Source organism: Capra hircus, chromosome 2 (assembly GCF_001704415.2).
Source record: "Capra hircus breed San Clemente chromosome 2, ASM170441v1, whole genome shotgun sequence".
NCBI classification, from domain to species: Eukaryota; Metazoa; Chordata; class Mammalia; order Artiodactyla; family Bovidae; genus Capra; species Capra hircus.
In genome coordinates, this window is record NC_030809.1 from 110,884,207 (window position 1) to 110,900,775 (window position 16,569).

At 36.5% G+C, this 16,569-nt stretch overlaps 1 protein-coding gene across 4 annotated transcripts in view; it reads right to left on the bottom strand.

The window, feature by feature from the left end:
- Positions 1–16,569, bottom strand: part of TLK1 (tousled like kinase 1) — a 176,305-nt gene that overhangs the window by 36,914 nt on the left and 122,822 nt on the right. For all 4 annotated transcript variants that reach the window (XM_018064515.1, XM_018064521.1, XM_018064534.1 and 1 more), the window contains 3 exons: positions 15,515–15,625; positions 15,091–15,227; positions 11,561–11,749 (listed from right to left, as the gene is read on the bottom strand). In XM_018064515.1, the coding sequence (XP_017920004.1) occupies positions 11,561–11,749; positions 15,091–15,227; positions 15,515–15,625 (437 nt within the window). The remainder of the gene's footprint in view (positions 1–11,560; positions 11,750–15,090; positions 15,228–15,514; positions 15,626–16,569) is intronic.

Genomic DNA, 16,569 nt, shown 5'->3' on the forward strand with positions numbered 1-16,569 from the left:
ACCAAGGAATGCGGACAGGCTCTAGAAGCTGGAAAAAGCAAGGATTGTTTTCTCAAGCCACCATGAGTAATGCACCCGACAATACCCTGATTTTAGCCTAATGAGATCCATTTTGGATTTGTGATCTCCAAAAATATAAGATAATAAATTTGTGTTGTTTTAACTCACTGAATTTGTGGCAATTTGTTACAGCAGCAGTATGAAATTACTATATAACCTGGTACCTAGAAAGGGGATATTTCCATAACAAACACCTAAAAATATAGAAGTGACTTTGGAAGTGGGCAGTGAGCTTGGAAGTGGGCAGTGAGCAAGAGGATAGAGAATTCAGAGGAGCATGATTTTAAAATAACCTTAGGCTGCCTTGAATAGACTATTAGCAGAAATATGAATATCAACAACTCTGCCAAGTGAGGATGAGGAACGCCACAAGGAGCACAGTGTGGAAAACCTACTGCCTTAAGAGAACACCTAAACTGTCATGAATGGATCATCTGGTAGATAGGAGAGGCGCTACTGGTGAAAACTCAGAAGGAAATGAAAAATATGTTATAGAAAACTGGAGGAAGCCTTGTTATAACGAAAGAGAGCTTAGCAAAACTGTATCCTGTAGTTATACAGAAAGCCAAGCATGTAAGAAATGAACTCTGCAGATTTCCAAACAGTGTTCCAAGTCTGGACTGGTTTCTTCTCACTGTTTACACGAAAATGTGAGAAAAGAGAAATCAAAGGTAAGAAATAAGAAACGTTCAACCAAAAATTTAATGGGTTTAATCCAACCAAGATTTAACGGTTTAAGAAATTTTGATTTTATTCAGAGTGCAAAATACACCAAAATTGAGATTCATGGTCAAAGCTGCTCTTAAAAAGGAGGGTGCAGATGCACAACCTTTTGCTAATACTCCAGAGAAGCCAGAGTATTCCTCACATAAACAGTCTTTAAAAAGATGAAGTGTGTGACTCACAGATCCCTTCAGCCTTCTCAGCAGAAGTCAAAAACAGTGATAAAATTATCTAGGAAAAAAAAAACCTGGAGGATCCCCTTGTCTAATGGAATGAATGCTTGTGTCACACATGAGAAACCCACAAGATTCTTGAGAACTTTATACCAACAAAAACTCTGCCAGCTTGGATTTTAAGGGACACAGCACAAAGTGAAAGGCTGTCAAAGAGTCAAAACTCTACGAACAACAAACTGGTTGTAAAGCCACTCAGCAGCAAATACATGATAACCTTCACAAAAAAGAAATCTTCATGAAAAACAGGACAGAAGCTTGAAAAGTCACAGCCTACAGAAAAATTATTACCAGATCTTGAAACCTGAGTTTGCCTGGATGGATTTTGAAACTGCCGGGATCAGTGACACCTTTAATCTTTTTCTGTTTGAAAGGAAATGTCTATAACTCTTATCCTATGGCTGTCCCCATCACTGCATTCTGGAAAGAGGTAGTAACTTGTCTCTTGAAGTTCACAGGTTCATAGGTTAAGAGGAATTATTTTCAGGGCAGATTATACAAAACCCTCACTCATAATTTATTTAGGTAACAAAATTTAGAATGTCTAATTCAGTCCATTCTGAAGGAGATCAGCCCTGGGATTTCTTTGGAGGGAATGATGCTGAAGCTGAAACTCCAGTACTTTGGCCACCTCATGCAAGGAGTTGACTCTGGTCAACTCAACTGGAAAAGACTCTGATGCTGGGAGGGATTGGGGGCAGGAGGAGAAGGGGACAGAGGATGAGATGGCTGGATGGCATCACTGACTCGATGGACGTGAGTCTGAGTGAACTCCGGGAGTTGGTGATGGACAGGGAGGCCTGGTGTGCTGCGATTCATGGCGTCGCAGAGAGTCGGACACAACTGAGTGACTGAACTGAACCGAAGTTGATGAGATTTAGGTAAGGTTTTTTAATGTGGAGTTAAGGCTGTAATGAGGTTGACAAGACTTTGCAGATAGGATAAATGAATTTTGCATGTGGGAAAGAAGTGAATCTTAGGTCAGAGGGGAGGCTGTGTAGGTACAATAATGACTTTCCAAAAATGCCACATTTTAATCTTCAGCACTTATGAATGTGCTTAACAGAAAGGATAAAATGGGATTAATACCACTAATTAGCTGACCTTAAAATACGGCGATTATCTTGGATGATACAGCCATGAGTACACAGTGTAAAGGAAAAAAACTTTTATCTGAAGGAAACTGGGAAAGGGCACATAAGAGGTAACATCTGAACCCAGCTTAACAGAAGCAGCAGAAAGAAGCCAGGAGGAAGAAACAGGACACACAAGGACATGGTGACCCATAAACACAGCATGCAGACCTGCGAGCAAAAAGAAAAATGGATGCATACTGCAGATTAAGGAAATTGTCTTTTATTGGTTGCTTGCTAAGAGTTTAAAGACAGATCGATGCTGAATTTTACATATTATTTTTTATTTTGGAATCTATTAAGATAATCATATAATCTTTTTCTTTATGTAAAAATTACATTGATTTTTCTTATATTAAACCAACCTATCATACCTAAAATAAATCCAAACTGGTCTTGATAAATTCTCGTTTTTATGTATTATATGTGGGGTTGCTAATATTTTATTTAATATTTCTGCATTTACTTTTATAAATGATTATTAGACTATCATTTATCATTAGGGCTTCCCTGGCAGCTCAGTGGTAACAGATCCGCCTGCCAAAGCAAGAGATGTAGGTTTGGTTCCTGGGTCAGCAAGATATGCTGGAGAAGGAAATGGCAATCCACTCCAGTATTTCTGCCTGGGAAATCCCATGGACAAAGAAGCTTAGCAGGCTACAGTCCATGGGGTTGCAGAAGAGTTGGACATAACTTAGGCTTCAGCAATACGTGAACCATGAACTTCCAGATGTTCAAGCTGGTTTTAGGAAAGGCTGAGGAACCAGAGATCAAATTGTCAACATCTGCTGGATCATCAAAAAACCAAGAGAGTTCCAGAAAAACATCTACTTCTGCTTTACTAACTATGCCAAAGCCTTTGACAGTGTGGATCATAATAAACTGGAAAATTCTGAAAGAGACGGGAATACCAGACCTGACCTGCCTCTTGAGAAACCTGTACGCAGGTCAGGAAGCAACAGTTAGAACCGGACATGGAACAACAGACTCGTTCCAAATAGGAAAAGGAGTATGTCAAGGCTGTATACTGTCACCCTGCTTATTTAACGTATATGCAGAGTACATCAGGAGAAATGCCAGGCTGGATGAAGCACAAGCTGGAATCAAGATTGCTAGGAGAAATATCAACAACTTCAAGATACGCAGATGACACCACCCTTATGGCAGAAAGTGAAGAACTAAAGAGCCTCTTGATGAAAGTGAAAGAGGAGAGTGAAAAAGTTGGCTTAAAGCTCAACATTCAGAAAATGAAGATCATGGCATCAGGTCCCATCACTTCATGGGAAATAGATGGGGAAACAGTGGAAACAGTGTCAGACTTTATTTTTGGGGGCTCCAAAATCACTGCAAATGGTGACTGCAGCCATGAAATTAAAAGACGCTTACTCCTTGGAAGGAAAGTTATGACCAACCTAGACAGCATATTAAAAAGCAGAGATATTACTTTGTCAACAGGTCCATCTAGTCAAGGCTATGGTTTTTCCAGTAGTCATGTATGGATGTGAGAATTGGACTATAAAGACAGCTGAGTGCCAAAGAATTGATGTTTTTGAACTGTGGTGTTGGAGAAGACTCTTGAGAGTCCCTTGGGCTGCAAGGAGATCCAACCAGTCCTAAAGGAGCTCAGTCCTGGGTGTTCATTGAAAGGACTGATGCTGAAGCTGAAACTCCAGTACTTTGGCCACCTGATGCGAAGAGCTGACTCATCTGAAAAGACCCTGACGCTGGGAAAGATTGAGGGCAGGAGGAGAAGGGGGTGACAGAGGATGAGATGGTTGGATGGCATCACTGACTCAGTGGACATGGGTTTGTGTAGACTCTGACAGCTGGTGATGGACAGGGAGGCCTGGCGTGCTGCGATTCACGGGGTCGCAAAGAGTCGGACATGACTGAGCACTGAACTGAACTGAACTAGCCACTAAACAACACCACGACAAATTAGGCTCTAACTTTCCTTTCCTGTATGGTCTTTCTTGAATTTCGACACCACAACTGTGCTGGCCTAAAATAAGTTGAAAGTATTTCTCCCTTAGCTGTTCTTCAAAAGGTTTTGAAAGACTGGCACTATTTCTTCCTTAAATGGCTAGTGGAATTCATAGATGAAATCATCTGTACCTGAGTTCTCTATGATCAAAGATTTTAATTATAGATTCAATTCCTTTAACAGTTACAGAACTATTTGATTTTGTTTGTTCTAGTGTCAATTTTGTTGACTTGTATTTTTCCAGAAATTTATCCATTTCACAAAAATTTTAAATTCAAGTCATTTATAATATTTTTTTAAGTATGAATACATTCTATAATAACACTGTTTCTTTCATTCCTGATGATGATTCTTTTCTCTCTTTCTTGTTTTCAATTTTATTAGTCCTTCCTCACCCACATAAAACCCACAGACATCCCTTTTGGATTGGCTGATGCTCTGTATTGTATGATTATTTCCTGTATCAAAATTTCTGCTCTTATTTTTCTCTTCCTCCTTTTCTTGGTTAATTCTGCTCATCTTCTGATAAAGTTTTACCTCAAAAATTTTTGCCATGTAGCACTTTCACCATCATTCATCTAAAAATATCTTCTCATTTCTGATGAGCCTTTTGCACTACCTTTGTTTCTGATTCCTAGTTTAATTCCACTGTGATGAGAGAACATATTTTATATTATTTCAATCCATTAAGTTTCACCTATGAGTCCTACCAAACATTTAAAGGAAGAAACAATGTCAGTCTTACATAAAACTCCTTCAATCCTTTTACCTTTGCTTAGACCTGTTCTATGACTTAACATGGTCAATTTTTACAAAAGTCCATTTTTAAAAAGAACATACATTCTGCAAATGTTAGGGGGTAACATGCTCATTAAGTCAAACCTGTCGATCCCACTGAAATTTTCTATACTCATGCTGTGTTTCTATGTTATATTGTTTTAATTACTAAGAAATGTATGTGTTGAAATCTCCCATTATAATTTGTGGATATGTCCATATATCCTTAAAGTACTGTCAATTTTTTACTTATCTTGAGGGCATGTTGTTATGCATGCAAATTTAGAATTATTATATGTTCCTGGTGATTTTAAACTTTTATAGTTATGAAATAATCACTATTTCTTATAATTTTTGGTTTAAATTTTACTGTATCTGCTATAAATATGGTTTTCTTTCAATTGTCATCTGTCTAGATTGTTTTTTCCCTTAATTTTTACATTTAATATTTTTTTCCTTTGGTGTCCCTTTTTTTTGGGGGGTGTGGTGTGCCTCATGGCCTGTCAGATCTTAGTTCCCTAATCACCTAACCAGGGATGAAACCTGCATCCCTGCAGTGGAAGCACATAGTCTAAATCACTGGAAGTCCCCCTGTTTGGCTGCTTTTGAGAATTTTTTCTCTTTTCCTTGATTTTCTGAAATTTCATTATGGTGTGTTTGAGTACTTCGTTTTATTCATCCTACTTGGAATTCTCTGGCCTTCATAAATCTATAGACTGATCTTGCTCATTTATTTAAAAATATCCCCATTTACCTAATCTCCAAATATTGCTTCTGCTTCATTTAAGATAATTTCTACAGAGTCATCTGACTCGTCAATAGTAGTAATTTAAGTTAGAAGACAGTAAGATTCTATCTTTAAATAACCACCAACCTAAAACCAGTAAAAATATTTCAAGAATGAAGGCAAGAGAGTTATTTTCAGACCAACCAAAACTGAAAGACATCACTACCAACAGACCCACACTAAAAGGAAATTACTAAAGGGTATCCTTAGGCAAAAAGATCTCACTGCAGGTAAAAATCAGAGATCCAGGATCAATGGAGAGCAACATGGTGATAGATACATAGGTAAAGTTTAGATGAACACTGACTATACAAGACACGTGTATGTGTTTGTGTACCTATGTATGTGTATGAACATAATGTACTACTAATAGAGAAAAAGAGTCAAATAAACAAAAACTAAGTGGTCTAAGATAAGTTAAAAGGAAAAAAGGAGAGATTAGGCAGGATAAACAGAAAGCATGAAGAAAGATGAGACTTAAGCCCTAATAAATAAGTAAATACATGAAATTAAAATGGATTAGATGTACCAATGCCACATTTTTTTCAGCAAGGATTTCAAAAAATTACTTATTTGTAAAAACCCACAGGACATGTAATACCAAAAGTGAACCTCGATGCATGCTACATTTTGGGCTGTCACACAGGGTCACCCATGGTCATGGATGTGCACTGCGGTGCCGGACACTGGCGGTGGGAGAGACTGTGGGAACAACAGGTATATGGGAAGCCCACAATACTGTGGTCAGCGAACTGCTCTAAAATACATTTTATTACTTAAAAAGTCATTCAGTTTAATGACCAGAGATAAGTAATCCCAAAAGTAGTAACTTTATGCTATATAAAATATAAGCTTCAGTTAAAACTTAAACTTTAAATGAGAAGAGTGACCTCTAAAACTTCGTTCATATGAAACATAAGGTAAAATATTATTGTTCACTTTGCAGTTATCCTTTGTAAAAACACAAAACAAATAGATAAAATCAAAACAATTTAAAATATATTTAATATGAAGTCAAACTCTTGATTAACATGTATTGTTGTTTAGGTATTATCCATAGATAACACTAACTATGCAAACTAGTGCTGCAGTCAACAGGGTCACAAAGAGTCAGACACGACTGCGTGACTGAACTGATGCCAACTATTTACTTTGAATAGTAAGTCTTTGCGAGTAAAATGAGAAACTACTACCTAAAAAACTTGACTGAACACCAATATTGTAAAGCAATTATCCTTCAATTAAAAATAAATAACTTAAAAAAAAAAAAAACCCTGACTGAATCTTGCTGGTAGTTAAAAATTAGTTAAGAACCAGGAACCATGCAAGTACTACATAAGCTTCATCTCATATCGTCTTTTCATCATTATGACATAGGTACTTTCACAAGGAAATGGAGGCTCTAAGAAGTAAAACAGTTTACCAAAAAATAAAAAATTAAACTGGAGAAGTCAAGGTTGGATTCCACATCTGACTGAAGAGCTTAAAATCCTAACCACTACAGAGCAGTAACTTTCTTTAGTAGTACTCATTTTTTGGCTGCACCGGGTCTTTGTTGCTGTGTGCAGGCTTTCTCTAGCTGCAGTGAGCAGGGGCTACTCTCTTGCTGTGGTGGGTAGGCTTCTCGCTGCGGTGGTTTCTCTGTTGCAGAGCACAGGCTCTAGAGTGCACAGGCTCAGGAGCTGGGACACAGAGGCTTAGCTGCCCTGTGGCTAACTGCCCTTAGTCGAATCTTCCTCGACTAGAGGCTGAACATTGGCAGGCGGATTCTTAACCAGTGGACTACCACGAAAGTCCTATTTTCTACTTTAATTTCTTGATAAAGAAATAATGAAAGATTCATGATCTCATTTCTAATTACTTTACTAGATTTTCTGCAGAAATGGATATAAAAGAAGTTTTAGAAGACTGTTGCAATGCATGGCTGATAAAATCAAATTAATATATATGAATCAAAGTGTTTCTATCACTTTTTTCCTTATTTAAATCTGTACTTAAGTAAGGATGCAATCCAACTGCTATGTTGTATTACTTCATCTGCCACTCTAAGAACATACAGCAGTATAACTTCAGAGTTAGTTCTAAGTCAACATATGCAGTAAACTGAGATGGAAATGAGATAATATATGACTAATACACTACTGTTAGAGCTAGAAGCGTCCTAGAAGACAAGTCGGAAGCAAAACACCCGTGGCAAACTAGAAAAATGGTCTTTTGAGAAGAAGAAAATGAAATTCAATCAAATGCTTATGTACTATAATTTAGTATTTACTGACCATTTTCTATATGCCAGGCACTGTACTGGATACTGGGAGCAGAGAGAGAAGATGGAGAGACGAGAGCTCCAATACTGACAGGCACAAGTACAAAAGGTACCTAACTTGAGGGGAAACGGGGAAGAGACTAGGAAGAAAAGAGGTCAAAAAGGATTTACTACTGGAACTGACATATGAGGCAAGTCATAAAGGATAAATAGAAAATGGAACAGGTAAAGAAAGGCAAAGAACAAGATATACAAAGGTGCAGAAACAAGTAAAGCAGAGTCCATTTAAAGAACTGAAAGAATTTCATGCAGGATGCATAAGGAAGACAGGGGAGGAGAGAAATCAGAAGGCCTATAAAGGGTCTTCATGAGGGTGAATTTTATCTTGAAGGCCAGTGAAGGAGGTTAGACATAAAAAAGACATCATGTGAAAGGTAAGAAACAGTAACTGATGTTAAAGAAGAGAGAGAGAGAAAGAGTGGTAGTGAAGATGGACAAAATACAAAAACGTTATGTAAACAGACACAGAGAACAAGGGAAAGGCAAACATCTAGGACCTTTCTAGTGTCATTAACTGAGTGAATGATGATGCTGTGACTGAATATAGAGGTATGAGTATCAGGTTATCACTGAATACCTCAAGTGATAACTGAGCCCTGTCCTTCAAGGGTCAAGGAGAAGCTTTCAAGAAGAATCAATATTTAGTACGTGATTTAAAAGATGAACAGAAAGTATGACAATGGGCTGGAGTTTGAAAGTTGGTGGTAAATGGGAGGCACTGGTCAATGATAAAAGATGAGGCAAGGGAGGTCAGAAGCTGACCTGGCCTTTATTATCGAAGCTATAAAGAATTATATCAGGCTTACATGGAAGAAAAAGAAAGGATCGTATTTTTATTTTGGAAAAAAAAAAAAAAAAAAAGGACTCTGACTATAAGATGGCCTAGACCAAAGTTGAAAGATGTCAGAGTGGGTGGGGGTGGGAAGAAAGAGCCCAAGTAAGAAATGGCAGTGGACACATCTGAGTGAAGACTAGATGTCTATGGGGTGGAATTAAGCTTACACACCTTCTTCTGTATAACTGCTCACCTATCCATCCACTCTTTTAAAAGCAACAAATTTACCCATCTTTGAAAACGAAGTCATGTTATTTTTTTAAAATATCAATAGCCAAAGGATTTAATTGCAAGTCACAACAACCCCCTCCCCCTCCTTGCCCAAATCAGGAAAGACTTGAAGAAGGAAGTGCATTTTGGACTTTAAAATATAAGATTATTATCCACTTATTTATTAACTAAAAGATAATAAAAATGGATTAATAAGAATAAATGGAATCTTGATTTAAAACCTGTAAAAACCAAAATTCTGGTATGTGGAATTGAGAGGATGGTGGTACCATTTACCACGAGGAGGCAAGGAATGTGTGCATGTGTGTGCATAGAGAGAAAAGAGAAAAGAGAAAAAAAGAGAGGGGGGAGAAAAGGGGTGGGGAGGACTGAAATGGGAAAGATAATAATAAATACTTTTTATTTTGTGTGTTTAGTAAATACAGTTTTGAATAGGCTGCCATTAGAGGCACTTGTGGGGCATTTAAGTACCAATATCAATAGAGCAAGGATATGACATTCAAGACTGAGATACAAACATTTGCTACTCAAGAGAGAAAAGTGGGCTGGCAACAGAAGTTTGGATGTCAGCAGCATAAACAGGGCAACTGAAACCCTAGGAGTAGCTAATACTCATGGAGAATACACAGTGGTAAGATGGTAAGTGGTAAGATGGCCTAGGACAGAGCCTTAAAAATCCTATGCTTTACAAATTGATAATGTAAATGATGTCCACAGAAGAGACTTAAAAGATGTACCAGATTAAGCTAAAATGGAAATCAGAAAAAAAGGTTATCAAAAACTATGGCAAGAAAATGTCTTTTCAGAAAAAATAAGTGGTCAACAATATCCACTGTTGCCAAGTTAAAAACTCATATGTCTGTGGCATTTAGCATCAAGGACATAATCTTTATTTATTTTTTTTTTTAGCTTAAAGATTTTTTTATTTTGTTTTTTTAAATTTTTATTTTTACTTTATTTTACTTTACAATACTGTGTTGGTTTTGCCATACATTGACATGAATCCACCACAGGTGTACATGCGATCCCAAACATAATCTTTAAAAGAACAATTTCAGTCAAGCAAAGAGAGAATGGAAAGCAAGGCAGCAGAGACTGTAAGCAAAGGAAAATCTTTCAGGAAACCTAGTTATAAAGATGACATATGGAGACTGGAGAGATTTCTAATTGATGGAGAGTTTTTTGTTTTGTTTCCTAAAACCAAGGAACCAGTGGACAGCAAATGGGGGAAGATATACGATAAAGGAGGTTTCAACAGAAGAGGTCCCTGATGTGGCAGGGGATGGGCTTCAAAGCACAGATGAAACAGTATCTTTCAACAAAGGAGAAGCATATTAAAACATAAAGCAGAGGGTGTGTGTGTGTGTATTTTCCACTCACATAAACTTATATAAGGTCTTATAAAACAGAAAAACTATATAAATTATGTTGCATCTATATACAGAAATTATAACAATAATGTTTTTTCCAGTGGTCATGTATGGATGTGAGAGTTGGACTATAAAGAAAGCTGAGCACAGAAGAATTGATGCTTTTGAACTGTGGTGTTGGAGAAGACTCTTGAGAGTCCCTTGGACTGCAAGGAGATCCAACCAGGCTATCCTAAAGGAGATCAGTCCTGGGTGTTCATTGAAAGGACTGATGTTGAAGCTGAAACTCCAATACTTTGGCCACCTGATGCGAAGAGCTGACTCATTTGAAAAGACCCTGATACTGGGAAAGATTGAAGGCAGGAGGAGAAGGGGACGACAGAGGATGAGATGGTTGGATGGTATCACCAACTCGATGGACATGGGTTTGGGTGGACTCTGGGAGTTGGTGATGGACAGGGAGGCCTGGAGTGCTGTGGTTCATGGGGTCGCAAGGAGTTGGACACGACTGAGAGACTGAACTGAACTGTTCTCTGTGAGATAAGATCATGATCTTTACTGTTTTATTGTTCTTTCATATTTTTCAAATTTCCTATGATAAGCATATAACTATTTTTTAAATGTCTCTAACTTCTGAATTATAAAAAGTAATTCACCATTAAAGCAGAAAACCTAGAAACCAAAGCAGAAAGGGGAAAACAATATCTATAACCTCTGAATGTGCTTTCATAGGTTGACAAAAATATATCAGCTGTACTACTTAAGCTAACATTTTCTCAGAACAAGGAACATTAAGAGTAACACTGAACTAGAATAATCAAAATTGACATGTGACTCTACTATCATTCACAGACATAGAAGAAAAAGTGAACTCCAGCTTCCTCTTAGCTACCCAAATCTCCATTTTAAAATAGGATTAGTAAATCTCCACTTAGGTAGAATTCAGATTTGGAGGCTTATTATTCATTTAGAAATAAATTTTTACAATACTTTTCCTTCCTGGCCATGATGATTTTTACTATTTAATTATTAATAACACCCACAACTAACATTCATGCTCACTGGCAACACTTTAAAAAAAGGAAATGAAAAATGCAAACTTACAGCTGTGGTAAATTTGGTCTAACGAAGGGATCATTTTCTGCTCCATTGACTGCTTTGTTTTTCCTTTGTTTTGATTCAGAATTGGTAGAGGGTGCCTGAGAATTATTAGCTGTGGGAGGTTTGCGTTTGGCTAGAAGTTTCCTTTGCCTTTCAATATCTTCCCTTTGCTGATTCACCCATTCTTGTTGCCTACATAAAAATAAATGTGGAAAAAAATTAACCTTCCTTTACTTTTCACATTTAAAACATGAAAATAATTAGTAAACATGAAAAATCACTTAATATAAACATGTAACGTTATGGTCCCACTCTTGTGAACCAACACCTTCTCACTGTTCTTTTCTCACTGGAAACATACATTTTAAAATGAGGTCTTCCCTAAACCCCCTGAATGAGAAAGATGTGTTGCCACATATAACTTCACAGTACCTTGTAGCTCCCCATCTTCTCTTTTCTAACATATATATCTATGGACAGTTGATCTCAATATGTCTGGTTAGACTAAATCACTCCATGAGAAGAGAGACAATTATTTTATACCCTATATGTACCCTAAGTGCCCAGCATAGTGACTGGCACATGCTAGGCATTCAATAATATTTCTTGAATAAAATAAATCAGCTATTAAAAAAAAGAAGTAACAGAATTAAGGAGTAGGTTTTATACAGTCATCTCAGCACTGTTTAAACAAAAACTTATAAAAGACAAATGTGAATTTATTAATAAAGTGTTATCTTCTAAATGTATCTCTGTTAAATTTCAGGGAAGGGTAAGTGGTATACTGAAATGAAACAAAAACTGACCTTAGAAATTTAGAAGAAAAAAGGAATTTTGACACTTTAAAGAGAGAAAACACCAAGAAAAATTTAGATGGCATTAAAAAACGGGCAACTAATTTAACTAAAAATATTACTGTTTCCAATTGAAGCTTTTAAAAACCATCCTCTCATACAACATATTAAGCCTGTTCTAATATAATTATCTTCCCTCTTAGGTCACCTTACCACACTAGGAAAAAATTTTTTAAAAACTAAATGGCGATTGTGACAGGATGTAGAATTTTGTCTAATTCTTTTATTGCATCAATTGAGATGATTTTGGTTGTTTTCCTTCACTGTATTAGGTGACATATCACACCGATTAATTTTTGTCTGCTGATCTATTCTCAAACCAGGAATAAATCCCACTTTGTCACAGTGTATAACTCTTTTAATGTAAAAAAACAAAAAACAAGAAATACATAACCTCCATGGTGATGGTACTCAGATTTAGAACAAGTCAAATATTTCAATTCCTCACTCCTTCACCCCTATTCAGACCAGGACTAGGGAACTTCCACTCTACCGACAAAGACTTGTTTTATACATGTTTCAGAGTCCCATGATCCCAATCAGGCTGTGCAGAACATGAAAGGGAAGGAATGAAGCAGCACCCAAGTAAAAGAGCAAAATATTGGAGAAAAGTCTCAAGAAGAGTAAGGTTAGAATATGACTTTAATCCAGTTTTCTACTGGAAGTAGGAATAATTTCAGTTTATTTAAAAAATTAATTTTAAATCTAGAGTACAATCAAGATTAATAAAAATAAGCAGCAACAATCCTACTGAAATAATGAAAGAATTACTCTAATGGACACACACACACACATATATATATAGTGACTGATTATTCAGTAATGACCATACAGTTTAGAGATTATTAATTTAATATTACTAATTTTTATTTCTCTTATCTTCCAACTATTTTGGGTTCTATCACAGCTTAAAAAATATACACTAATTAACTGTTTGACATTAAATATATATGTAACAACATACAGCAGGCCCTCAGTAAATGCTTATTAGTTAGAAAAAAATACAAGTAATTTCTTAAAACTGGGTTATTGCTTTATTATAAAAGGATATAGCTCAGAAACAGCTCTAGTACTCTTGCCAAAAAATCCCATGGACGGAGGAGCCCAGTAGGCTGCAGTCCATGGGGTCGCTAAGAGTCAGACACGACTGAGCGACCTCACTTTCACTTTCATGCACTGGAGAGGGAAATGGCAACCCACTCCAGTGTTCTTGCCTGGAGAGTCCCAGGGACGGAGGAGCCTGGTGGGCTGCCGTCTATGGGGTCACACAGAGTTGGCCACAACTGAAGCGACTTAGCAGCAGCAGCAGCAACAGCCAGATGGAAGAGTTGCACAGGACGAGGTATGGGGGAAGAGACATGAAGCTTCCATGCTCTCTCTGAGCCGATAACCTTCCCAGATCTCCACACATTCACCAACGCATAAGCTCCAATTTTAACTCTTTGACAGCTTAATGGAGAAATTTTAACAACTGGCAGAGTTTGTATTTTAGTTTATAATTAACGTTATACTGTGCAACCTTCTTTTATTCATTACCAGGACAACTGTAGATCTGAGTTTAGCAGCTCAGAAAAACACAAAAAATTTTTAAGTTGTATCTCAACTCTCTTACTTTCTATTTCTACTGTTAATATTTTAGTTCAAGCCTAATCACCTTTCATTTGGATCCTTCTCCATCTAAATTGTCAACAATGTATGTTCTTTTCAGTATTATTCCCACATTACTGTCAGTTATCTTTCAAAAACTCAAATTTGACCACACACACTATATAAAACTTTAACAGCTCCCTTTTATCAACAAAAATAAAATCCAAACTTCCTATCATCACAAAGACACTGTCTAATACCTAACACCCAGAAACAGTTGTGTTGAACAGAAGCTGGGTGAATCAACCAAGATAGATACAAGACCATTCTATACTTAAGTCCTGGGAACCAATGTTTGAAATAGCAATGTTTATGTGATACTATATGAAATAAAGCTTTGCCTACATTCTCCATTTAACTGGACTGACTCTGGGAAACCTGATTTAAATGCTGGCACTACTCTTGCTTTGCAGGTTTTGGGGTAGGGGCAGCAACTGATCCTGGCTCCTTAACACAGAAATAGTCAACCTACTCTTTCCTACCACCAACCTAAGAAAATGGATTTCTCCATTTAAAAGTTTACCTCAGATGTGCTAAAGCCATACGTTCAGTTCAACTGACTTTTGAGTTATCATGCCTGACACTGCAGAGAAAATGTGTTTGTCTTTCCCACAAGAATAATGAGCAGACAAATGCTGAAGGAAGGACCGAGGAATGGGAGAGGGGAGGAAAAAAAAAAAAAAAAACTAAGCAGAAAACCCCCAAGATATACAGATACAAATCTTGCAATTAAAGTTAAAATTTTTAACAATTTCCCTCTCAACTAACCTATAAAAGTTAGGTCAGTTTATGTTTTGGAAAGTCATATTTAAAATAATACATCATACTATACAGATAAATGCTAACTAATCAAGAAATTTGCTAAAGCTAAAACTGTAATGCCTCTTTTATGTTCCTTTCAAATGTATTAAGTTCTATGATTTCAAAGAGTAGTGAGTAGTAGATATAGAACATAATTCCACATCTATAATCTTTGAAAATAACGAACACCCAAACGAATACTAAATCTTTTAAAATGTAAGAGTGACTAACTTTACAAGATTCTGAAATGCAAAACCATCTGTCCATTGTTCAGTAAATGAAGCACCATGTCTAACTGTTGTGAAATGCCCAAGGCGTAATCTGTCTTGCATACTCTTCTCTCGGCTTGACAGTTTTTCTTGTGTACTCTGGAAAAAAAGGGAAAAAAAAATCATCATTCAACTTTATTAATTTAAACTTTAAAAACACAGGACTAGTGAAAGGAGAGGGAAAATTTATTGAACTTTTTTTTTGATGTGGACTTTTTTTAAGCCTTTACTGAATTTGTTACAATACTGTTTCTGTTTTATGTTTTGGTTTTTTGACCACGAGGCATGTGGGGTATGTGAGGATCATAGCTTCTCAACTAGGGTTCGAACCCACACTCCTGCATTGGAAAGTGAAGTCTTAATCACTGGACTGCCAGGGAACTTACCTTCTCAATAAGCAGTTTCTTGCTCATTGATATGCACTTATTTAATCGCTCTTTGTATTTTTCAAGCAGCTTTTGTTGCTCATCTATCTGCCGTCTGAGATCACAATTAGCCTACAATATAAGTAGACAATGAAAAAGGTCTAGAATTGTGTACATGAGACATTTAAGAATATTTATACATTTTGAAAAATTTCATAAAGAGAAGGATTAATAAGATTAAGTATTTGAATGTGATACTAAAAAATATATTAAAATACTTACCATAAGAATAACAACACTGTTACACGCTGCTTAGTTGTATAGTGAAAAGTACATGGAATATGTATTTATACTCCATAGGTTCAAATCTACACTCTAGGTTATATAATCTGGCCTAAGTTAAATAAATTATTTGAACCTTATTTCTAAAGTTGTCTTAAAGGTCTGCTCTGTTATTTCTAAAACAGAGCAACATCACTCTATCTCATTTGAAATAACTGAAATACAAAGTGACTAACACTTAAAAATGAATGTGAGTTCTCCTTCATCTTTTGTAATAAAACATCTCCATTCAACATGTGGGTAACACTGCAGATGCCTATCCAATAGCTAACTGTTCTCAGCACCTTTCTCAGCCACATGAATACAAATTTTGTTAACTGTGTAGGCAGTCATATGCTCAGTCCCTCTTTCTAAGCTCAGAAGATGAGTCTCAGTAGTCTAGTACAGTCACCAGGAAGTAACCTGGAGAGCTTGATGGAACACAGATTACGGGAATCCATTCCCAGTTTCTGAATAAGTAGCTCTGGAGTAGAGTCTGAAACTTCATTTCTAGTAAGTCTGCTAGTAAGGTTGATGCTTCTGGTCTGGGGATGATTCTTTGAAAACTGTAGGTCTATGCCAATTACGGTATAAGCCAAAAGAGAGCAGTATAATAAATAAAAAATGCCGGGAGAAAAATACAGCTGCCAATCTAAAAGTATATATCTAACAAAAAGCTGTTTTCCAAGGAAAAGGGTAAAATAAAATAGTTTCAGAGGAACATATATGAAATTTAGCATCAGATCCTTATCATT